Source organism: Nestor notabilis, unplaced genomic scaffold (genome assembly GCF_000696875.1).
Source record: "Nestor notabilis isolate BGI_N333 unplaced genomic scaffold, ASM69687v1 scaffold10584, whole genome shotgun sequence".
NCBI lineage: Eukaryota > Metazoa > Chordata > Aves > Psittaciformes > Psittacidae > Nestor > Nestor notabilis.
The window spans coordinates 77724-103889 of NW_009926066.1; the positions used below are offsets into that span (position 1 = coordinate 77724).

Here is a 26166-nt window from a genome sequence, read left to right on the forward strand (position 1 = left end):
AAGAACCCTCGGCCATGTGCAAAAAATGCAGGTGAAATTGCTTGCCTAATTCGAACGTGTAGTTGTAATGACTACACATGCAAATTAAGGCATGTGTGGTCTCAAGTGGCCATTCAGATATCTGGGATATCCAACAGACAATTTGTGTTTTCTCAATTCATAGTTCATAGCTGGAGGGAGACTTTACAGTGTCTCACCTGGCTGTATCAGGAGTCTTTATGTTTCACAGTTGTCCCCGTACAGAGTTCAGTGATGTGTTTGGCTAAAGCATGGCTCCAAGGAACAGCTGGTCTTGATTTGTTGACTGCAAGAAATAGAGGATGTGCCATCACTCATGGTTCCTTCTGATTGTCGTCTTTCATCAGGGTTGAAAATGCGGGTGCCTTACTTCAGGTCCTGTTTTCACATCAGTTGTATGCTTGTACGTGGCCTCAGCCAGGTGACATTTTGAAATCCAGACCCAGAATTATTTGCCTGTAACGCTGACAATATTACATTTGCTTTCATCTGATCCACAACTGTCCACAAGTGAAGTCAAGGGGAGTTGTGTAGCTTTTCTAAAGGCCATTTCAAGTTAAACTGTAGTTTAACATGGCAGCATGTTCTGTCACTCACTGCTGGTCCATCTTTTCCGCTTCCTAGGAAAAATACTGCAACACAGGGATGAGTTTGCACTGCATTTGCATTGGTTGTGTCAGGCCAGAGGCTGAGCACATCCAGCGAGACACTTATCACACTGAATTAAGGTTAAGTTTGAAAGTTGAGCACCAGAAAGGATGGAGCCCTTTGCAGTGATGTACCATTTTTCACATGTAAGTCTTCCAAAACATCATATCTCAATAACACATTGTACAGTGATAGCAGTAACCGTAATACTTTGTTCATATAAGTGGTGTCAAAAAAACCCAAGTATTGCAGGCTGAGAGCACGTTCATGCTCTTTCTTCAAAAAAAAAAAAAAACACTCTTGGAAGCAATTGCAATTTGCAGTTACAATCTGCAAAGATAATAGTTTTCTATTCCTGTTTAAACCTGAAAACTAAGACAGGAGTATTTGCTGCAGAATTATTTCTGCTTGTTTAAACTTGAGTTCCAGACTGGGAGAGATGACTTTGTTCTTTGAACAGTTCAAAGATCAAACCAATTCTTCACAGCTAACCCAGGATAAGATTTCTTTTGAGTACCCATGAAATACAATTATAATAATGGCATGTTGGTGCTGGTTTATTATAATCTTCTATTCTGCAGCACCTTGGAAATCTGGCATAACGTATTTTTTTAAAAACATTTAAATATTTAGAACCTCATTTAATCAGAGGACAATAATTGCTTCTAGTATATCTGATTAGAAAAGCTACTCAGCTGATGATAGAAAACAAAATCTTAAATTTTTCTCCATGTTAAACTAGTTTTAGCAACCAGAACAGTTACCATAACTTTCAGGTCATAAATTTTTTCCTTGTACTTAAAAAAGTTTCTTAAGACTGTGCTTTTACTGAAGGACAATGAATTGTAAAATGTACATTTAGTGTTACTGAAAACAGTAGTGGTATTATCTTGAAAACAGCTATCTTCTATAGTTAATAAAGACTTACTAGGTTTCTAACACCTATTATAGACTGGTTTTTAATTATTATTATCATTATTATTATTATTATTATTCCTGTTTACTTGCATTAATGGTAAAAAGTAACATGTTTTGTAGTACCGGTGAGTCCCTTGTGGTTTTAGGCCTTTTTGGCCCAAAAGTGGTTTTAGTATGTTCTTCAGTTCACATGATAGTTCAACAGCAGCTGACATTGAGATTGAGGGAGGAAGTACACAAAATTCATGAGCGACTCTTCTAAAATCCATGGCGTATGTTCAACGTGCACCTCAAAAGATCCTTGAGTAAACAGTTATTTACATAATTACAATGGTGAAGTATTGCTGCAGTGGAAATTTGATACCTCAAAGTCATATGAATGCCCTTGAAACACAAAACTCATCTGTTTGTGGCCTTTTGATTCGTCCTCCTACCAGTTCAAATGGCAAACAACACTGAGATGCTACTCAAGTACTGCAAGAAGCAACACTAAAAAATCCATCTTCGACATGTCTCTTTCACTCATACTCGGGCTGATTTCTCTGCCCATCACCAGGAGTTTCTCTGTACAAATCCACCTCCTCTTCACATCCTTGGCATTGCAATAAAGTGGTTTTCTCTGTGGAGCGGAATTCTACAGATGACACAGCAAGCTCCCCATGTGCAGAGCTGGAAGGTGTCTGTGCGGTTACAGGAAGCTGTCCTCCACCAGGTCTGAGGAGTCGATCCCAATGTCATCCATCATGTCAATGTCCTCAATGGTCTCATCTTCTCTCTTGATGAAGGTAGAGCTACTGGAACCAGTTTCAATGGCACTTTCTTCAGATGTCTGGGAACTGGAAGAGACAAACACCTCAGAAATAAAATACATGGCAAATGTGGCTAAGTACTCCAGCCTCTAGCAGGACTGAACACTACCTTGCCACATGCTTTCTGACACATGACACAATTAGATGACTGATAGCCCATTTCTTAAGACATGACACATCTTGTATCTCAAAAGTAAGAACCACCTTGGAATTCAAAGGAGCAGGTTGTACACATGCTCTCTGACAGAGACTACTTAGAAAACTAGCTTGATGACACTGCTGTGACAATAGGTCACTTTGGTAAATCTAGGGAGGACAGGTGAAAATAAAATAACAAACAATAAGAATAATAGTAGAGGCAATAAATCTTAATATGAGTAGTGCTTCTTAGGGACTTACCGCCTTCTCAAAAATTGTGCAAGAATATCAAAAAAAGAAGTTTCTAGGTTGTTAATTTATATACTATGAATTAAGTGCTGAATTAAACAAATCAAATGTAAAAATAACAGTAAGGTTACACAGTGCAGTGCTCTAGTGGAATCAGTTATACAAACTGGCAAGGGAGCAGTAAAAAGTCCTGGATACTTTACCATCAAAGAAAAGAATACCATGGAAGACTGGCATTAAAAACAACTTCTCCCAAATTTTGGAGCTAATCTCAGACAGAATAAATCAATCACTTGAGATCCCATATGCAGCTCCAAGGCATTGAGCCGTAGGGGCAAGATATGTTACAAAATGTGCCCATGGAGCCACCAGACAGGCACTGTGACTTGGCCAAGATAGCAATGGAGCCCCTGTGACACACAGGATCACCCTACCAACAGTCCCCTCCCACTGACAGTCACAAAAGAGGCAGAATAATTTTTTCCCATTGGAAACATTGCTGCCAGTCATACTACCATATTTACGTGTCACCTTCCCAACAAGTAGTTTCAACAGAGCTAAGGAAAACATTCATCAAGTAGGATGCTAAAAATTGTTAATGCACATTGCCAAACATGATCTTGAACAGTGACTATAGGCTACGTGATCTGTAAACTGCACCTACCTGTGCCTGTTCCTTTTGCCAAGCTCATCTTCAGAAACAGGGTCAATGTCAGGCAGAGGGATGATGTACCCACTGTCAGCACTCAGCCTCTGTTCATCAAATCCGCTCTCCCTGTCCTTTAGCTTGTCTTCATTCTTGTAGGTGACACCAATGTAAGCATTGTCACATTCCCCTCTCATGCGTGTGACAGCTGGGTGATCGCTCTTCAGGAAGTCCAGGTGAATCTTCTCATAGCTCTGAAAATATTCATTTCAAACCCCTCATTACGTGCTGTTCACTGAGTCTGCCTTTCTTCAGATGAGTAGCTGTGATTCATTAACCCAGCAAATATTCTGCCCTATAAGCCAGCAACACTGGATAGAGAAGCCCAGTGCCTTCAAATGATTTGAAGGGAGAAGTGACACGTAAGTTTGGATGATGCAGGAGTGAGTGTGGCCACACAAAGCAGACTAATAAGTGTGAAAGGGGGCAGGGGAGGGGAATGGAGTGAAGGTAGGCAGGAAAATAAAACTCTGAATGATGGGGCAGGCAGAGCTTGTCCAGAGGTATCAAAAGTATAAGGAGAAAAACCTCCTGGTGTTAGGGTCCAAAGATGGAGATAGGGAGATAATACACATGGGTTGATAAGTCCCTTTTCTAGAATTCTTTCACTGCCTAGAAAATCCAGTGAGAATACATAAAACCCATTTTCCAGTAGAAATACTGAGTTGGGAGGATTTAAGTAGAAATGGAGAGTTCTGCTTCCCAGTTAATACTGCAGAATTGCTTCTCTCAGTAAGCTTGCATACAGAAACATGCAGTGTCCCTGTCCAAATCACATCATTCACATAAGTTAGGGTGTACCAGTTCAGTACTTATGGCTTTCATGGCTGGAACAACACTTGCAATTCCCTCTAAAACAGCATATAAAAAACACAGAGAAAATTCCAAAGATCAAACCTTTTTGTACTCCCCAGGCAACAAGCTCTCCACAATTTCACTCAAATGGTAAAAAGAAGGTCTTTTTTCAGGTTCACTGTTCCAGCACTTCACCATGATCTCATACCTGTAGATAAGATGGAAACCAAGTTAACCAACTGGTAAAGGAAAGTGGGTAACCAAACAGAAACTAAAGCCAAAATTGTCTGGAGACTAGCCAGGTGTGGAAAAGCCCAATGCACACGTACACTTCATTAGTAGCATGATCAGGTTTGGCCATTCGGTATCCACTCTTGATCTTATTGTAGAAAGTAGAATCGACCATCATGCCAGGATATGGTGTGCCACCTGCAGATTAAAGAGAAGAAAAAAATACTACTCTATACTTGACTGTCTATGGCAGAATTCCCAAATACTGTCTTGCTGTTCATGTCAAAATGTGTTAACATTATAATTTGACATGCCATCAAAATTAATCTTTCTTAGCCAATGCTTCATATCAAAGCTAATGACTTCAGGACATTAAGCCCTGATGTGAAATGTTGGCTAGGAAAGACTGAAGTAGGTACTACTTAGGAAAAAAAACTTTTACAGTGTTTATAGAATGTATTTACTGGGCACAGAGGCTGGATGATACCTGGATCAGGTCACCAGCCTGCATTTGGCATATCTGAGATCATAGCTCTGCTTTACCACTGGCTTTCTCTGCAACATTAGGCAAGTCACTTGCTCTGTCTGGTTTTACTGCCTTTGGCACCTGCATGAAAGCTGAGAGTGACATGGCCCAAATTACTTGCCTCATTGCAGTTGTAAGGGCTAAGCCTCAGTGTAAGCCAGTCCCCTCCATACCCAAGTCTTCCCACCTGGCAGCTAGCTTTAGAAAACAGCTATCCTGTCATGTACATGGGTTGTTGAAAAGTTTGGACCTAGACTCTGAGCTGACACAGTTAAATGATCATTTGGGGCTGCAGCATACAGACATCATTGCACTCATCCTCGGTTGCCACTGACGTGTAAAAGGATCATTCAAGCTGAAGCCAGTGTTGCAGCAAGATGTTGAAGTTGACCTTCCTAACAAACACTGCTAAGCATATGTTTTTCTTTCCAAGAAAGATCATCATTCTTGGGTGAAGGAGGCATACTATAATATTACTCCAGAAACCTCAGCCCTCTCAAAAGCAGGATTTTCACCTACAACTGGGCTTCAGAACCTTCCATAATGGTAGGGCAGTGAAGCACAGTCTTTGCTGTTCCTTAGTTCCAGAGCTATCTGATGGCAATCCTAGCCTCCCAAGGATGCCAGGGAATGGTTATTTACAGCATGCTATGATACCCAGAGATTACAGTAATCAATACCATAAATAGTGGAACTGCTGTTTTCTGAGAAGCAGCTATATGACAACTTAGTCTAGAAAATAACATTAGGCTTGGGGTTGCCGTGGGGCAGCAGTAGATGCCATACAGGCATGCTTAATTCTGTCGAGAATAAATCTGGGCAATGCACACTTACTGAAGCAGGCCAGCCACCCGCCTGGGAGGCTAATTAATGAGGCTGAGGAAAGAGCCAGGCTGTTCCCAGCTGGGAGCTGTACATTGTCTGTAACTGCTATACATTGTCATAACCACTTTACGCTGCCATAAACCAACTGTGTGAACGGTGCTGACCTGGAAACGAGAAATCAGTATCCCAGAAGATTGACATTTGTTTTCATTCAGTAATGGGACAAAGAAACATACATGAAGAGATTATTTCAAACCAGCCACTGGGCTGGGCTGCAGCCCCAGGCACCCCATTGCAAGTGGGAAACATGTTCCTTCTCATATTAGCCAGAAAATCCATCCTAGCCCAGCACATCAATTCTTTTCCACTAAACCTTTTCACTCATTGTTTTAAGTTTTCTAGCAAGCAAAAAAGTATCTTGCAGAAAAAAAAAATCTAAAGAGAACTTTGGGAGAGTATGGAAATTTCACTTCACACCAAACTCTGAGATCTGAAACCCCATATAGAAGAATAACAGTTGATTCACACATACATTTTTACTGTAGAATTTTAAATACGTTATGTAGGACAGCTTGAACTGAAAAAGCTTAATCACTACACATAGGAAAGTGTTCACAGTACATACCAAGAGAAAATATTTCCCACAGCAGAATGCCATAAGACCAGACATCACTTAATGTTGTGTACAGATTGTCAAAAATGCTTTCAGGTGCCATCCATTTTACTGGGAGGAAAGTCTGGAACAAAAAGAAAGGAACCCCAAACAACACAGATTAGTCATTAAAGAAATGCTTCCCATTACAATTGTAAAGTTTGGTAACCAGGATTAACTTCTCTCTAATAAGAAAAGTTGCTTTAACCTGGCTAGTGTTTGTTTTTCATTTCATATAGCACAGATGTACCAGGACTATAAGCAATGCTACTATTTGCTCCCCACAGAACCTAATTAACCAGTAACTTTATTCATTTTATCACTAGCAAATGACCAAGCTGATTGAAGGTGTGATACAAAAGCTGGCACTGCAGATCTAGTCTATATCATTGATTGACATGTCATTACTCTCCATATCATATTGACAGTTCCTTAATAATTTATCCAGTCACAAAACTTGCCAGTTAAAATATCAGCCTGTGAAGTACTAAGTGTGGCCAAGTACTTTTTGGCTTCAAGGTGGAATTAAGAAAGTTACAGGAATTAATGAACTGAAGAAAAATTGTTCTCGAGAACGTTCATCCCAAGGGTCAATTAGTGTAACCAGCACTGAATGGCAAGAACATCAAACAGCCTTTAAAACTGACACTTCTCCTTTCAATTAAAACAGAGCTCAGGAGATTAAGTAGTACATACGCTGCCCTTGGAGACATAGTTGGAATCATGCATGATGTCTCTAGCCAGCCCAAAGTCACAGATCTTCACGATTTTTCCTTGAGCCAGGAGGACATTACGAGCTGCCAAGTCACGGTGCACACACTGTGTGGAGAGAAATGAAGTTGTTCAAGGACGTGCTAGTTCCATGAGGGCCATTTCCTTTGCAAAGATCCTTGAAAAAAGATCTGTTGACTTTCTGGGCACAATCTTAGGAAGGCCTTCTACTGAACAGGCACCTGTATTGCCCTGCTAACAAGGGCAAGGAGGCACCAGTCCTCAGAACCCACAAGGGCTCATACGGATGCATTGCAGTGGGGAGGAGATAAAAATGATGCCAGCCTTTCCCTTTCTACCCATCACGTAGTAATGTTATGTCTATGATTCTTGACCATGCTAGTCTGTGGCTGTATGTACCCTCCACCCAGACGCTGCCTAGATCCACCACCATCTCTGGCACCCTGGCTCCATGAATGTCATGGCTGCAACAGGAGGACTGACTGCTGCTTTGATTTTTCCAACCATGGCGATGTCAGTTGCCAGGCAAGTAAGAAAGCTGTCTACAGCCTCAAAAAGAATATTATATTGTGTGGTGTTTTCAGAAGCTAAATTGAAAACCACAGTTGGAGACAAAGACTTTTTTACACTTTCTTCAATTTTATTTACTTTTTACCTACTTACATTTTTAGAAGCCAAGAATTCCATTCCCCGTGCAACCTGGTAGGTGAAGCTCAGCAAATCCAGCAGGCTGAGGCCCTCTGAACTGTCATCTGAAAGAAGGTTTTTGACTTCTGATTCTGTTGAGAAGGAAAAATGTGTTTGTGCTTCAGAGTGTGAATGCAGCATCCATTTCCCCCTACCTATTGTGATTCTAAGCTGATGATTTTAACAGAGTACCATGACCAAACCAGTCTTTTCATAATAACTAACCACTTGTAATGTCTTCATCAGTCACTGCCACATACTGCATTTTTAAAAACAACCAGTATTAAATATAAGTTTTGGGTTTTCTCCTGTCTGTATTTTTTTCCTCAGAGAACTACAGGAAAAAGTGAAGTTAAAAAGCTCACTGAAGCATTACAGAGGTTGTTTACAATACTCAGTGTGTGGTACAAAAACATTTATTTAGAGGTGGTGCCTTCATTAGGTTTTTGTGCGTGCATGTACATTCTTATCCATTTACTTTTGCTGAATACTGTTATGTTTCCCAGCAAGTATTCACTGGGACTAATCCAATACCAGCAGCAAGGGTCAGGAATTCTGTGGCAACAGTTCTTATTTTTTTATGAAAGATGTCAGAAAAAACCCAGTCACAATTCAGTGATTCATTTACCCCAACTGTCCTAGGGCACAATATGAGTACATTAGTCTGCGATGTAAATCTGGGGCTGGATATGGTTCAGCTTCTGAGGCCTAGAGGCAGAAGGGACAGTGCCTATTTTTAAAGCAAAGCATATTTGGTTTCTGAGAACAGGGCCAGGGAATGGGATGTATTCATTATCTTCATTACATAATCCAGGAAAGTATTTGGGAGTGTTCTGCATTTGGTAAGTGTCAGTTAATGTGAAATGTAAGTGGAAACAGAGCAATATAAATTACTATTATTGTTGTTCATTGCTATTACTCAAAATCTTGCAAACTACAAGACTGGTAGAACCACTGCCTCCAAAAAATGCCTATAGCCCTGTTGCAGAGCACAGCCACTCAACACTTCAGCACAGAAGCAAATACCCAACTGGACCTTTTTGCTCCAGGAACATAAATTCCTACCCCCAGAGCACAAAGAACACAAGCATAAGCTTTTATCTTACAGCTTATACTTGCATGCTTGCAGAACACGGATGAATAGTTTACTTCCATAGAGAGCAAAACCAAGCTATGCATTTATGTAAGAATTATTTGTGTTAATGATGTATGCAGAAGAGACAATTCTAGATTACCTGACATAGATTTCTTCTTATATGAAGCAGGCCGATCATACACAGATCTTTGAATATCAGAGTATTTAGATCCCTCCTTCCTTTCCAGCATTGGCACGTACTGAGTGGTATCAGCTTGTTTCATGTCCATGTATTCTCCAGTGTTTTCAAATGATAATATCACATAACTGAAGTTGGAAAAGAAACATAGGTGTGTCAGCTAGTGGTGTCCAGGTGACTTCCCTGCCACAGCATCCTGTAGATCTAACAGTTCTCTAATGGTGTACAGTTGCATTGCTGTGAAATACAGGAGCTGATTTCTTGGTGGAGAATACATAAAGATCATGTATTGTAATATAACTGTGTATTGTCACATATTAGTACATGTTACCAGGTATCACTGCAGACAAATTCGAGTGCTTTGAACCTGCCCTTTTGAAAATGGTTAAGTATGTAAACATATATTGTCTAACATCTGAAAATCCCACTGAATTCAAGTATTATTATTACTTGGGCTTTCAGGTGAAGGTATTCAGAATGACAGATGTAATTCATTCACTCAGACAGTTTGCATCAAATCCAGTCCTTCTGAACAAACCCATGCTCAGGTGAATCGTCCTGGATGTACTCAGCTCCTGAATCAGTTGAGCTATTTGCCTGAGTGATTTTTTGAAGGAATCTCTGTTCAACTTTTGAATCCTGGCTAATTTTATGATATTGCCTTATTGCTGAATGTATGATGACAAATTTCCTTCACCATCATCTGGAGAAAGCTATGGGATGAACATTAAGCATGAGGAAACTATTGAGACTGGCTAAGCCATTGGTAGATAAAGGAGAGTACTTGAGCTTGGACAACAAGCTCTGTCAAGTTGTTTGAATGGAAATAGTTTTAAACAGCAGAAATTCCCCAAGCAGGGAAACAAGGAAAACAAGTAATAGCACTTTACGTTTTAAGATTGGGTAGAGGCAAAAGGATGTATTTACAGAAAAAAAGAACTTTGGGCCATACTTTATTAACAGGAATTGGTTTTGGGTCTTCAGGATGTCTATGGAGAACCAATGACGATCCTGCAATTGCAGGCATTCTACACAGGGGAAACATGAATCCAGGGCACATGTCAGGAAGACTGAAAAAAAGTGCTGCAACCTTTCTAGATCTATGAAACTTAGTAAATAAAAGTCTGATTAGAAGAATTAGGGAAGGCTTTCAGCCAATGAACAAGAGGAATGGAGTAAGTGTCAGTAATGACATTTCTTTATGTTGCAGGTCATTACTATTTTTTTCCCCACCTTCTTGTGCTTTCATCAGCTGGGTTCATCCCAAAGATGTCCAAATCTTTCTTTGGCTTCTCTGGGTGTCTGTTCAGGAAATTGTCCCTGTTCTTATGCAGATAGTTCACCAAATCACCATAAAAGCAGTATTCGGTAATGATGTAAATAGGACCTGATAAAATAAAACAAAATAATGCATTGAAATAATAATACTAATAAAACCCTCTAAAACCAGTAGAAAATAGAATATAAACCATAAAAATTGTGGGTTAGTACATTTTTATTTACTAAGTTATGACTGCAACTACTGCCAAACATCAAGTAGGTTTGTGAAACCTTTTATTTTTTCATATTTATTGTTAAATCCTTTACTTGAAATGTGTGTGCTTATTAAACAGTGAATGATGGCTCCACGGCACAGCTTCATTCTGTCAGCCAAACCCACCTGATTTTGTACAAGCCCCAAGCAGATTCACAATATTCAGGTGGGGGCCAAGATGTGTCATTATCTTCAGTTCAGACATGAGCGCTTGTTTTTCACTGGATCTAGCTGTAGCTGTAGAAAAAACCACACCAGACACTCAGTGAGAGCAATCACCTTTTTCACAGTAACAAACGTTTTCTCCTTGCTTGCCTCATTAGAGCATTGCTACCATGGTTCTTGAAGACTGTGTCTTTTACTTGACAAAGGGCTTTCTTAGACTTAGAGAAGAGTCACAAATCACTAATAAAGGACTCACTTGATGCAGCTCAATAGCTGACCCAGTCTGTTTGTCCCTCTGCAGGGGAACAGAGGATTGCCCAGGTGGCACAGAAGCTCTTTACAAGCTGCTCATTTCAACACAAGCAAGTTCCTCATGGTTCCTCAAGCATCACTGCATCACATTCTCAGCTGTCATGAACTGGGAAATCTTCAGTCAGCTGAAGATTCTCACATGAAACCTGTCTATTTCTCTTTTGTTGTGTAGCTTTATTTTTTCACAAACATTCATGGTTATTTTATCTTTTCTGCTATGGTCCATACAGCTAAAATCAAACTTTGGATGTTTTCAGAAGCCTGGGTACTTTCAATCTTGAAATGCTATGAAGCAATCTAAAGTATAATTTTAAACTTCAGTCATTCCATAGTTCATTTTCAACTTCAGATATGGGGAATCTATTTATGTACAAGCAATGTTTAAATAACCCTGTGGAAACATGCCCTACCTACCTTGAGAAACGGAACTGTGACAACTTACGTTTCAGCATTTTCACAGCTACTTTCATCACTGGTTGAGAGCGACTCAATCCATATGCAGTCCCCTCAACTACTTTTCCAAATGCACCAGAACCAAGAATTCGACCTGAACACAAAGGAAAGCATTATATATTTCAGAAAATAACAACAATTCACCTCATTTCCCACTGCCATTCCTCTACTGGTTGTGATTCTTGTGTGGAAAGAGCACACTCACTTAGCCAGACTGGTATTATTGTTATCACTATTGTTATGCAGAAAAGGCAAATATGAAATGCTGTCATTAAGTACAATTCTTAAATAAAAACAAGCAAGCAAACATCAGAAGCACATCTGCCTGTACATGGGAGCTCAACTCACTCAAATTCATCTCGTATCTGTGTCCTTTCTAATCATTGATTCTCCTAGGTTTAAGTTTGCCTCTCTGCCTCAGTCAGCGTTTGACTACAGTACAGTTGTGCCCTTTACTTAAAAATCTGAGTCAGGTTCCTTAGCTATAGTTTTGGGTTGTTATATCAAGGCTGGATACATCTAGCAGTAAGATAGAATAAATCACATCAACAGCACATGTAGAAATAGACAAGCAGGACAATCAGTGTTCTGCAAGAAGCTGAAATACATGTTGATCACATATGAGGGGAAACTTCTCTGAAGTTTAATGTACAAGTGTGTTTCATATGCTGGAATAAACTTTATTGCAAATTTCCAAGTGCTGTAATGAAACAGCTAATGTTTATACACAGCTTACTCTTCCCACAGATCAATTTAGACAAAAATTCTGGATTATCATATCCTGTCTCCTGATATAGATACAGTGTGCAGAAGAACTGCATACAGATTGAGTGAGCCTTTAGAAAAATATGAACCGCACACACACACTCAAAAATATTATATTTCATAGTTTCCATATTGAAGAGCAAGTTCACTTACTCAGTGAACAAATCCGTATATGAGCTCCAGATGCCATGATATCTCCATATTTCTCATAAGCTCTCTATTTTATTCTATGTTACTTTTTAACTTCCAGCACAGAAAAAACAAGTAGTGACTTTTACTACAGAGATAGATGGCATTTTGTCTTTGATGTTCATTTGCAGTTTGAACTTGCCACAGTTTATGCTTCTGAAGGTGTTAGCTGACATACAAGGTCATACGTTTGTGTTATCCTCTAGCTACAGCCTGCACTTTTATGTATACATGCTTTTTAAAAAATTTCCAGCTAAACAATATCTACATCATTAACAAGCACAAGAAATGGTTAAAAATGCTTAGCTGGGTTACCACTGAAGAACCTCTCCAAGGCTATGACAATGCAGTTTGTCATGCACACAAAAGCTATGTGATTTCTTTTCAAGATTCCTGTGCTCCAAACGTTATTCTTCGCAATCAGGATGTGAGAAAGCTGCCCACTAAATTTCAGACTAACTCAAACAACCTGAGTCTGAAATTTGGCCCCTGAAACTTTTCAGACCAAAGGTCTGGGAGCCATATGGCAGGATGCAGCCCTTCAGAATGCAATGGCATTTGCTGATGCTCCTTGATCTTCTTGTCTTCACAAGCCAGTTCCTCCCCAAACCATATTGTCAGCTGAGCATGAGGCTCACATTTCCCTTTCCATCACCTCTGCTGAGCTGGGGTGCACATGCAGACGGTGAGAGCACTTCCAGTGTGGCAGGGAAGAGTCACTGCTATTTCCCCTTTTCACCCCTCTCCGCAGACATAGTCCAAGCCTCATATGTTTTACACTTGAAATTTGGAGTCAGGTGGGCACTGACTGCTCAAGTGCTGGAGGCATCTGTAGTGCCATCACATTCTTGATGTCTAGGCCTTCAATGGACCCCGAAGTTACAGCATTAGTTTACTTTTCTTAGTCTAATGGCACCACTGTGATCTGTTCACCAGAGGAGCAAAGCTGCTTCTCTGCTGCAGAAGGACAGTGCAAACACAGCAACAGCTCAAGGCTCCTCAGACTAGTGAGGAAACAGCACCTGGGGGTGAGAGCTATTTCAGCTTCTGCACCCATCTGCTTAGCCTGACAGAGAAGTGCTGTTCTGCTCGGGGGCACACAAATACAAAGGTGAAGCCTGTGAATTTGTTCCAAACACAACCTTCTCAACCAGATGCTTCTTCAGCTAAAGCTGAACTGGGATGATTAGCCTAGCCCAAATTAAACCATAACTCTCGTGGTCTATTTTGAAAGTGACAGGCTTCAAAATCTCCATCCGATTTCTAGACTCATGAGAAACTAGGTATCACATACTTAAATGCTGTGCATCTTGAATCTTAACTTGCCTTTTGAAACAGGGATGGGTCCGATTCTGTGTCAGACCAGCATTTCATTTTCTTAAGTCCACCAGAACAAATGGGTGGCTTGCTGGGAAGGAATGGGAACAATTCTGCCCCCTCTCTACAGCCAGCCCAAGATCCTGACTTTGAGGAGCACTTGGACTCCACTCCTCAAAAGGTTGTGCCCTCTGCCATCTCTGTCAAAGGAGGAGGTCCAGGTCCTGCTGGGACCTCACCACTTCTCAGCAGAGCCAGGATAAGGCAGTGGCATTCAAACAGCACACTGTGTTATCACATTTTTCACACTGTTACTAATGTCTTGTGCTGGCTGTTGAGTACTTTCAACAGCAGCACACTACATGCATTGTGGAGGGGTGATAGCAAAGGGAAATTTGCAGTGTAACCCAAATTTATCAATTGAAACTCCAACCAGCCAATGTTCAAAGTTGTCATTTAACACAGCACTGCACTCCAGGCACTACTAGCTAGAAAAACAAATAAATGACAGCTGGCTTACACAGCAAGGATGGGAAATGCTTGTCTGACTGAGCCAAAACGGGTTTGTATCCTGCTTCAGAGCCTCCCTGAGCTGAAGGTATAATTACTTTGGTGCAATCTCCCACTTCAATAAGAGAAAACCCACACAAACCAGAATTATCAGCCCCAGAAACAAAAAAACGCCAGCAAGCATTTCATATGGCAAAACTGCCAATGGGTAAATGTTAACCATGTCATGAAGAATGCTTGTACAATCTAGATTGTCAAAAGGACATACAGCATTAGTTTTTAAAGCACCAACTATCCTGAATGTACTTGTAAACAGGAAGACAGATGCAGGCTGATGCTCATGAGTCAGAGGGAGACAAAGTCACAGTGGTGGTCTGTTAACAACTCAGATCTGACAAATCCTATTTAGGCATATAATTAAAGCCTGGGTCATAAAATAACTCCATTAAATATTCACACTCCTCTAGTTTTCAGTTAGCAATATGAATGTAATTAAACGACATCATTCCTGAACCAGAAATTTTTGTGCTGCTTCTTTCAAGAATTAACATCAATTCTTTCTCTGTAATGGGGAAGGGGAATTACACCAGGAGAGTATTTTTCTTAAAATGTATCAAACAACAAATATTCTATGATACAACTTAGTGCACAGATACCTCCAAGAGAGGGAAGGCTTGTATGTTTAAAGCAGTGACTAGATAGAACACTAAAATTGTTTATAATCATTACACTTTCAATTGATACAAATGGCAGATTGGGCCAGCCCCTAAGAAGCAATTACAACTGAATTCTGCATAAACTCCAGTGCAGGTATAACAAAGCAAGAAAGCAGAAGGGAAAAGAAGAAGGACAGTACCCGTAAGAATAAGTTATGCAGTTACACAGCACCCATAAAGGCACAGTGCTGATTAATAATTTAAAAAATACTTTTAATAAAGCTGCATAACTACTTGCAGATTTCCCTTGGCCTCAAAGGCACAGAAGTATATAAATGTCTTGCAGATTAAAAATGCTGATGCACTTCTTGTGAGTGCCTTAGCAGAAGTGAACGAGAGGCCCCCAGAGCCATGTGGAAGTGGGCACTGCACACAGGGCTTGTCAAGGAGAGCTGAAACTGAAGTACGGGAGACACTAACACAAGGAACCCAAGGCTGACACGACTGTAGGAGAAGAAAGGATGCAGCTGAAGAACTGAGGAGAACAGACAGGTACAGAGAGGTTCTGGATATCATGGCCATAACTAACATTGCAAACCCGGTAGCAGAGACCTCAGAGTTGTCCTTAATTGTCTTTCTCCCCAGAGAAGGATGAGTTTAGTCCCATAGAGGAAACTTACCTAGCACTAACCCATCTCTAGGAAATTCCCATCTGGAGTCATAAGGCAGTTGCATTGGATCCACATAAATGTATTCATGGCCATCAGGGCTGATAGATTCAATGACTCTCCATCTTATTTCATACCTGGGCTTCTGCAAAGCACATTGAATGCAAAACCAACCATTAGTCCTGTGCCTGACCTCAGAGCAGATCAAAACCCAGCAGGACTCAGCATCCAAACCAAAATATTTTTCTACGTTACCTGTTTCCATATGATGACCAGGACAATCAATGAAATTATCACAATCACTAACAGCACTAAGACTGCAGCAGCCACAGTCAATTCTGATCGCAAGGCTGTGGAGTAAAAAGACAGACCATGTTTTCCTCCTGAGCCACAAGGAACATGACACACACATAAAACACCCATCACAGTTCCCGTGTCCTGCAGATGTTACAGGAGCAGTTCCTGAGGCTGGTGACTGTGAAGTCTTTCCAAGCCCAGAGCTGCTCTGCCTTCCTGTTTCAAAACCAAAAGAAGAGATAGTCTAGAGGAACGTCCCATAGCCTGTGGCCATAAAATGATAAAATGAATCATGGAACCACATAACAAGTGAAAAACAGATGCACCATAAAAACCTGTAGAATGCCTCACGCCCAGATGAGCCAGGGTGGAAAAAAATTCATTTCCAGTTGTTTTTATCTGCAACAATCAATATTTTTATCTGTTAAGGCTGAACTGGGGTGTGTTAGAAAGGGGTCAAACTGGCTGCTGAAATTTCCCAGAAGGACAAAGCAAACTTACTGGGAGCCACAAGCTTCAGTTCCCGAGTAACAGCACCAAGGTCGTTCCTTGCCACACATCGCACAGCCAGGGTCTCCTCTACCTTCTGGAACGTCACCTGGCTTTCCACCATGTTATTCTCATCCAGGTGGGCTTCCATATGTATATCAGAAATATTGTTAGTCAAAAGAGTCCATGAGGTGTCATTACTGCACCTGCCAAGAAGAATAACAAGGGAAATGAGTGCTGGGCATAGGTATGGATAAAGGAGAGTAAAGAACAAGAATCACCTTTCCCTATAACTTCCTTCTGACAACAATCTTTTTAAAGACCAGAAATGCTTAAGATGACTTCTGTGAAAAGCCTGCACCCTTCTTCCCTCAGAATAATTTGTCTTCAGATCCTCACTACTGCTGCTGCTTTGAGGGCTTGACAGTGCACACCAGAAGACCTGGTATAGGCAGACCTTGCTGTCACTACGTATCCCATAGAGTTATAGTACTGGATCCTTAATGCTGTACAAGAGTCGCTGGGGCAGGGCTAGGAGTACAGCTGTCCCACCAGGCAGTAAGAGATTTTATCACAATGAGAGCAGAACACAGCTAGGAGGTGCCCAGAGCTCCTAGCCTTTTTCCATGCATGGTCTCCCTCTCTCTGGTGGATAATGTCCCAGGTAAAAAACAGCCTCCCAGCAGCCACAGAAAGAAACAGCCTAGAACTAGCAAGAATCAGAGCAACTACTCCACATGTCTAAAATACTTTGAAGGTGAAAATTATAATTAGGGAGGCAATAACTACAAGTAAAAAAAAAAGAAGCATGTAAAAGTGTAAATGAGGCAGACTGAGCTACCTGCACAATGATAAGAACTCCCTGAATTGAGGGATAGCTACTTCTCAAGATCCTTACTTAAACTGGGACTGTGCAATCTGCTGAGTTCATTTATTGAACACAAAGCTGATAAGAGAGAAACCTCCTGAATTGGTGCATTGTGTCTTCTCCTACAGGAAGCAATAGAAAGGCACTGACAACCTCTCTTGAAATGTGAACAACATGAATTTAAAAAGAAAAGAATTATCTAGAGCTTACTGGTGCTTGATGAGGAAAACACGGTACTGTAACTATAATGTTATGCTAATCGAGGACACCACAGGTCACATTTTAGATAAGGAAACACCCACTGCTCTTACTTTTTAATGTCTTTGCAAACCAGCCATTCCACATCAGGAAGAGGGGTCCCCTCCGCCAAGCACCTCACCGTCTGCCCACCCACAGAGCCATGGTGGTCATCCACGAGGTCTAAGATCAAGGCTGGAACTGGGAACAGGAATTTGTTAGAATATTTGTCAGGGTCTAGAAAAACCAGCCTGAAATTTCAAATAAAGCAAAACAGCTTAGGAACAGCTAGAGACCCAGGCTCATCCAGGAGGTCCCTATCTCCTGTAGGACAGAGTGGATCCTAGCCTAGAGCCATGGAAAGGAAGCGCTGTGGTTATGCCACGTCCTCATACCATACTAAATGAGCTACCATCCCTGCTGTCAGCTGGAATAACTTAGGCAGGAGGATAAAGTTTCTTTTTGGCTCAAGGCCAGCACAGAAGCGAAAGGCAGGATCGGGGTAGGAGATCTCCAGTGCTTCGGCACACATGCACTCCTCTGGACACCCCAGTTCACACCGTTCTTATCTCCATACTTTGGGCAATCCAGTGTGTAAGTGGATCAAGTCTTTTCTCTGTGCCATCAGTTCTGGTGGGCAAGAGTCTGGGGGGATTCTTACCTTGGATCAGCAAGGAGAAGGTGTATCTTTTAATCTCATCTTCATTTTCAGCAACCAAAGTATAGTATCCACTGTCTTCTTCCTTGGCCCGGATCAATTTTAATATGCTCTGAAATCTGCAGAAACAAAAGGTTTTGTTTGAATTTTTAAAGCAGGCATGAAAAAAAAAAAACCAAAACAATTTAGTGCAACATGTAATCTGGGTATGTAAAGATTATAATGTAGTGACATTTAGCATTTCCAGCATGCCTTCAACTGAAGTCACTACTCAAGCGGTAAATAACTACCAACATACAACTGAGAAACAAGTGGACACAGTTATTTCTGCAAGGATCTGACAAAGCCTCTGGTAGTACTGGAAAAAGCTAGAACTTGTTGGTGTGGAGACACGTTGGAAGGACTGAAAAGGCTTAGTGCTCAATAATTAAGGTATCTATGGTTTGGAGATGTTGATGTTATGAAGGCAGAGGCAGACTAGTCATCACCTGTTAGAGTAGAAAACAAAGAAATTATTTTTAAATGCCACTGAGGAAGAAGCAACAAACTGAGGTGGAAAGAGAGAGCAGCAGCAGTGCCTAGGTTTCTGGGGAAGAAACTCAAGTCAATACAGCAAAGTAAGAGTCAGAAGAGTATTTTTACCTTGTTTCCTGGATTTTGTTGGAACTAGTAACAATCTCAGTAAGATTTTCAATCAGAGTCACATTGTCCTTCAACCAGTACATTTTTGGTGCTGGGTATGCCTGCACATCAACGACAAAGTTTTTGACTTCGTGTAGATTGACAGCCTCCAGAGGGCTAAACTGAGGCTCCAGATGAACAAAGCCTTTGTCTGCAAATGAAAAAGCCTTGTGTAAACACACTGTGCAGCATTTATCAAGAACAGTGTTTTCCAAAGTGTTAATAATTTTTGGACACTAAAATCAGACTGTACCATGAACTGTAATGACTACTTTCTTATTTTCCTTAACCTCCTTGGTTGCATGCCGAGCAGTGCATTCATAATCCCCTGTGTCTTTCACTGATGCCTCAGGAATGGTCAAGGTGTAAACCAGCTTCTGCGATGGGACTTTAATATCATCGAGTTTTATCAGACCTTTTTCTTTCTGTAGTTTGGAGAAGAAAAAAAAAAAAAAAACCCTACTTAAGTAAATGAGCTGAAAGGACACCACTAAGGATCTATGATGACAGGAGTGAGAGCAGCCATCTACATACACCCTGTATGGCAGAAAGCTTGTTTACTCAGAGATGTATTTTTCAGCCACAGGCACAAAAGGTGTGCTATAAAAATACACCCTTTTGCAGGCAGGCACAGAAGGGTGAGGAGGTTGAGAGCTCATATTTTGTTCACTCAAAACTAATTCCGTTTGAATTTGCATGAGCAGCTTGAAAGAGCACTTTACTGTTTATGCGCTACCTTCTCCTCATACATAAAAGCTACTTGGCTTTTCTTTGGTCAGTTCCCATGAAGTAGGGTGAATTTTTACCCCTTCCGTGAAACAAAAAGTAATCAGTGCTTGATGCTATGTTCTGCCTGCTCTGAAAACAAGAATTTATTGGCAAGGAGAAGACTCCTGCAAATAAAAGGATGGTGAGAATTGTTGACCGTGTCACCATGAGAGGCTGGAACAAAAAATATGCCAGGGCTAGTTTTAAAAGGTGGCATATAGCAGAGATTATGGTGTGTAACATGGAAAATAGAACAAAACCTTCTCAAATAATCTTTCTTCTTTGTCTCTTAACCTACTTAAATAACAACTGGGGTTTGGGGTCACAACTAAGTACACTTCAACTACTCCATTCCTTCAGTGACAAGACTTTTTACATGGGTACTCTGAAAATCTCCTTTGGCCAGGACTAACCAAGTTTCACCAAATAAAAATTTTCAGTGCAGAAGCATGTTACACCAGTTAGAAAATGTCCAAGGTTCTCCAAAAGTTTTCAGGTTTTCTTACTAGACAGTACTCATTAGTAAGTAATTACACTGACCGTAAGAATAATTTTAATTTACACCTGCATAATAAGGAACAATTAAGACGATGGACTTAATTCTTCATCACCCTTTGTTAAACCCAAGAATCCAGGGTTTAAGAAAACCATTTTAGAGGTTCAGACCTCCAACAGCAGAGCTTTATGCAGACATCCAACATGTTCCTAGATCTTTCCATTTCCACAACTTTTGGTTTTTTGTGAACCAGCAGAAGACCTGAGAGACAGCATTCCTCCCTCAGAGGATGGACTCCTGGTTATACCTCAACCATCCTTTCATGCTTTTCATACTTGCTAACAACAAATTCTAACTTTAGGGACTGAATATCTTTTGTGTTAGCCTAGAAGTAAATTACTTTGTTTTCTCTCCTCAGCTGTCCTGATTGAGAGAAACGAAGAGTATTTTACAACCCCAGCTTCCTCCCCAAAAAGTAACTACAAACATTCAAAGAAAAAAAGGTAGATAGATAGATAGATAGATAGATAGATAGATAGATAAAAAACAGAGAGAGATTTACCACTTTCCCAGGATAATTCCACTGTAAATTAACCACCTCATTGTCAAAGACCACACAAGTCACTACGATGGTCTCGCCTGTTTTGTAGACAGTTTTGAGTGCTTCGATTTCAACCGGCAGCTGTGAAGTAGCTAGGAGAAGAGAGAGCAGATTTAGTTTTATAAAGTATGCAGTTTTCACATGGTGCAATTTCAGGAGTGAGATTTCTGTTTCACTTCCCCTACTGAGGAACTACCTGGAAAATTCAGTGAAAGTGCTGCTTATTTATACTCATTTAAACAATTTGTGCTTAAAGCAGGAAATGTACAGGCATTGAGTTCAATCCCACAAAGAAAAGATCCATGCATAAAATTTCGATTAGAAGTTTCTATCTCCAATTCTCCTGTGAGAAGGCATTCAGTATAAAAGTAATTTCCCATTTTGCAAACCAGTGACTGTCTTTGAAAATCCCTTGCTAGCCAACAAAAACCTTGTTCTCAAAATATTTGAATCATACTGTTTTTCAGACTATCCAAACTCCTATGATTTGAAGCCCCTGGGAAACACCGGTCTTTTAAATTACATTTCAGCAAACAAAATGAAAATACGTGGATTACAGAAGATTTTTCTTACAACCATGTAAGAGATGAGATAAAGTTAAGGACACTTTATTCTCATCAAAACTGTATGTGACCACTAAGTAAATTAGCAACCAAGTAACTGGGAATGCTGCTGGAGGAGCAAGGATCTCATCACTGGGGAAATACTCAATATAACCCTGTGATGCTGATGTTAATATGGTTCTTACAGTGTAAGGAAAGAACTGGGATGAACATTATTACAGAATTTTTTAAGAACAAAAATAAATACCTCGTAAAATATAGATGAGGAACTCATCGGACTTGAACTCCACACCTTTAACCATTGTTTTGCATGTATACGAGCCTGCAGGGAAATTCCCTATGAAGCCTTGTTTGCTGTCATAGAAAGCATAGACAGCCTTGTCTAAACTGTTAATTAAAGTCACTTCAGCGTTTGGGGCACTTGTCCGACAAGGAATAACGGTGGGATCACCTTCTTCTACTAGGATGAACTGGTCTTCTGGTATAGAAGGGACAAAAGGCATATCTGGGTCTGTAAAAAACAAGAGGTAATTTTACACTGCCTTGTTTGTAGTAAGTCCATGTACAAGAACTGGGTATTAATGACCACTTACAGATCAGAACTGAAAATAATACCGTTCATTAGCCCACTTTATCAGAGATTGAAGGTAGCACACGGTAATTGCATGCAGTATCTCACTTTTGCTATTTGATATGATATGTAGAGAGACATTTGACCTAAGCACAAAACAGGAAAGGACTTGGGCTCTATTGTGACAATTCAGGATGCAGAATGAAAAATAGAAAAGATCCCTCCCCCCCAAAATACTAAATATTATTATTAATCCCCTTAGACTTGGTTCTGACGTATTCCTACAGTAAGGGCGTAAGGATTTTAAGTTACAAAAACCAAGAAAATCACTTCTGGGTATGAAAACATTCATGCAATTGCTGGGGACTAACGTAAAGATGAATTCACTTTATCACAGACAACTCTGTCAAGATATATGTACAGGAAACATCTCAGGGAAGAATTTGGACTTAAACATGCTGGTTTTATGACACAGTATTTTGCACTTAGGTGCAACATTTAGTACACACACAAAAAATTACTAAAGATCCTGCCATTTATTGGCACAAATCACTCATTCAGTGAAGGGTTTGGGGCTTTTTCCCTTTGGTAGTAGTAGCTGTCTCCTAACCAATATATAATTGGGGGGAAAAAAAATCACGAAAAAATTCCAAACACTTCCCATGTCAAAAAGTAGAAATCAGCTGCGTGTTATTTATGCTGAACACCATTAAAGCCACATCTCATCAAAAATAGTTCAAGGTACTTATCCTCATTCATTTCTAACATGTCCAGCATTACAGTTATGAAACATAGTTAATTATGGTCACAGCATGTGGTTTTCAAAATATGGTATTCAACCAGAAAAAAAGCAAACAAACACCTGGTAGTTTTATTTCTTTTAAAGTCAACAAAATACATGCCAACTTTCCTACGCAGCCAAGCTAAAGTCTGAGTTAAAAACATAATTGGATAACATAGCCAACTTAAAAAGCATAGCCCTCAAATCACCTCCATTCGGCCATTCGGAATAAACAAATAATCCCTGCTAGCCTGGAGCTTCTGTGCAAAGCTTTATAGCAAAATTTAATAAACAGCAATTCAAATCCCTCCAACAATAGACTTTCTGCTGCACTGGCAGGCTCTTTGTAGCAATATTCCAAACACAGTGTTCTGTCCCAAAGATGCTGCCAACTCCATGTATTCATTTTCCCACTGTAATTTAAAACAGAAACAGGATTCACCTAGTTTGGTTTTCTGTGTGCTGTTAATGAAAATAGGATATTGTGTGAAGTCTCAATGTAATCCTCCTTGGCTAAAGTGGGTTGCTGCCACCCATTGCCCTCCTAATTCATCGCAGGAAAAACAATCGCAAAGACAAAGTTTATAGTGGAAACAGAAACATTCTCTATAATTTGGAGAAAAGGATATGTTTCTGCATTTATGACATCTCGATAGTTAGTGAGTGGAAAAAATTACAGGGTGACTCTGCCCTGCAAATCTGGTAGGCTGATGTCTAAAGGCTTTTAAAAAACAAACCAAAAAGCCCTCTTGAATACATCTTCCATCTCTTGCCTTTATATTCCTTCACTGAGTGAATTACAAGACTGCTTAACACCAACAACATCTTCTGGTGATTTGGTTAGACCTGTTTGGAAATTGAGATACACATGCCAAAGCCTGCAGCCTCTACCGAAACTTCTTGCTTCAGGAACGAGTTCAAATGCTTTTACATTTGTTATGGGAAATGGAGAAGAAGTCTTGGAAGAATCGCTGTCCTGGAATCACACATTGTAAACTGCAAAAACTTCATGTCACTGCAAAATAGTCTTTAAAACAGTTCTGTTATTGCTACCTGACGTTTTCCTCTGCCGCAGTTTTCCTTGTAGTTGCAGATATCATCTCCCTCACAGCATACTGCAATTTTGCAGGATGATGTGCAATCTCTTCTCTCTTTCGTTTCCTGTTCAAAGTATTTACTGCAAATCTACTGGCTTGATTTTTCATGGCCCTACAGTTGTGCCACTCATCCCCTGAACCCCAGCCAATGCTGAGAAAACATCCAGAAAGGGCTTTACAAAGGCAGTTGGTTGTGGCTCAGCCTCTGGTGCTCATCTCAGCTATGACAATAAAGATCTTCATTCCGAGGATAGCGTGAAAAGCCTTTAAACAGATTTCCAGTCAGAGCAAGGGGGTCGGAGACCAAAGCTGGGGATAGGTACTTCCAAAAAGAAGGCATGCCATTTCTTCCAGGTCCAACAGTTTTTCCACCACTAAAGGGAAAGGCAGCACAGGGCCTGGGAAGGCTGTGTTTGCTTTGAAAATTACAGGGCACTGCATAGTAGCACCATGTTTTTAATCTTGCATCAGACTGACCAGCAACAACAACACTTCTTGTTTCTCCCTCCCTTATGACAGCCACCCCCAAGACATCTCCTTTGCTTTACATTTCCCAGGCCCTGTGCACACATGAGCTTTTTCCCTTTCTCAGTTCACACCTAATTCAGGTTTAGAACAAGATGTGGCCTTCCTCATCTGGCAACTGCTTTAGCGTCAGACACGGCACTGGTTTGGTCAGTACACATCCCAAAACATCCACCCAAGTCACCCCTGAAAGAACTGGCATTGACGTTAATCTCCACATGGAGGCCAGGCAAACCTGAGGCTGGACATGAGCCCACAGCTGAGCTGACCTGGCCACCAATGTCTACTACCCTGCCCCTGGCTGGCAAAAGACCTCGGCTCCTAAGTGTGAATTCATCCCTTTTCTTGAGAACTAAAACTGTTACCAAACAAGTGAAAACCAACAGAAAAAGGATCAGATCCACAGACTCACAGGGGCTGTTTTTGATTTACATGTTAGGAAATGGCCCTGGAGTCATTTATCTTCCTCTGACAGCAAATTGCCATAAGCAATATGCCTCTTTTAAGCATCCATGGTTCAGCTCTCCCATCCAAGCCGTGGGGTACAGCTGTGGCATACTCCACTTACCAGGCACATAGATGTAGATGTCCTTCCCTTCCACTTCCCCATCCTCCACTTGAGTGTGGTTATAATAGCAAACATACAAGCCCGTATGAGCAGCCGAGGCATTTCCTACTTCGAGCACCGTCACAAAGAGGCCACTGTTGTTTTCTTCATGTCTAATGTCTATCTTGTGGCTTCCCTCAGTCACTGGGTACTGCCAGCTCACTTCGCTGTCTCCAGAGCATTTGAGTGTGAAATTGGAATTCAATTGTACCACCATTTCGTTCCTATTGGGAACAATAGTCGGCAGAGGAAGCTGGCAAAATGTTAGGAACGGTCCTGCAAAAAGACAGGAATAAATAGCATATGAACACACACAGAACAATCCCAGCACAAGGATGTGAAAGAAAGCAGAGTGGATCCAGGACAGCTGTTTTTCTGACCGTTTCAGACATGCCGAAGGAAATTTACCCTTGTTAAAAGCCTGAGCTTTGCTCAATGGATGGCAAACAGCTTCCCTTTTGAAATGCTAAGTTTGCTTGCTGACTTCTGTTTGTCAAATCGAGAGGTGTAAGACAGAAGTGAAGTTAGAGATGGCTCCCAATCCACACCTCATCTTCCCAGCCCCAGATGTGGGTAGGGCTTTGCTGCAGGCCAGCGATCCCATACCCTGGCTCCTGAGCCACCAGCATCTTACAGCTCCTTAACAGGAGTGGTCAGGAAACCAGCAGTTCTGTCAGCCTTAGAGTAAATTCACAACCGAAAGTTAGAAAGCACTTCCCTAGACCAGCACCAGCATTTTTCATCTGGCTTCTGTTTCTGCAAAGGGTCGGAGCAGGGGCTTAGACCGAAAATTTGTGTACCAGGTCTGCCTCTGGCCCAAATGTAGAGAAAGTTTATAGCCAAATAAAACCGCAATTCAATGGACTAGATGTTGTAGATGGCACTGGTTTTCAGAGGCAATCTCCAGTTACAGGCTCAGATTTGCAAGCCTGTGTAATTTTATGTGGGCTGGTGTGGGTCCAACTCCAGGAGGAAAATCAGAGGATCCACACCTTAAAAAAAACAGGGAATTCACCAGGGAATGAGATTTGTTGTTTCAGTCTGTCAAATGGCCTGAACAAAACAGACAGGGTAATCCACAATAAACAACCACTTAGGCCCGCGGTGTGAAAGTGGGCTCTGTGCAATAAACCAGCAGCAGGCATCCCGA

At 40.9% G+C, this 26166-nt stretch overlaps 1 protein-coding gene across 1 annotated transcript in view; it reads right to left on the reverse strand.

The window, feature by feature from the left end:
• Positions 1-1931: 1931 nt before the first annotated feature.
• PDGFRA (platelet-derived growth factor receptor, alpha polypeptide) overlaps positions 1932-26166 on the reverse strand; it is a 24841-nt gene continuing 606 nt past the window's right edge. Inside the window, exons 2-22 of the mRNA XM_010013350.1 lie at positions 24978-25292; positions 21683-21946; positions 20834-20964; positions 19261-19432; positions 18969-19158; positions 18330-18445; positions 17743-17869; positions 16576-16769; positions 16033-16127; positions 15790-15922; positions 11662-11766; positions 10869-10979; positions 10442-10595; positions 9170-9336; positions 7911-8026; positions 7212-7334; positions 6489-6600; positions 4611-4710; positions 4384-4489; positions 3445-3680; positions 1932-2420 (exon numbers count right to left, since the gene is read on the reverse strand). Coding sequence (XP_010011652.1) covers positions 2273-2420; positions 3445-3680; positions 4384-4489; positions 4611-4710; positions 6489-6600; positions 7212-7334; positions 7911-8026; positions 9170-9336; positions 10442-10595; positions 10869-10979; positions 11662-11766; positions 15790-15922; positions 16033-16127; positions 16576-16769; positions 17743-17869; positions 18330-18445; positions 18969-19158; positions 19261-19432; positions 20834-20964; positions 21683-21946; positions 24978-25292 — 3215 coding nt within the window. The 3' untranslated portion in view covers positions 1932-2272. The remainder of the gene's footprint in view (positions 2421-3444; positions 3681-4383; positions 4490-4610; positions 4711-6488; positions 6601-7211; positions 7335-7910; positions 8027-9169; positions 9337-10441; positions 10596-10868; positions 10980-11661; positions 11767-15789; positions 15923-16032; positions 16128-16575; positions 16770-17742; positions 17870-18329; positions 18446-18968; positions 19159-19260; positions 19433-20833; positions 20965-21682; positions 21947-24977; positions 25293-26166) is intronic.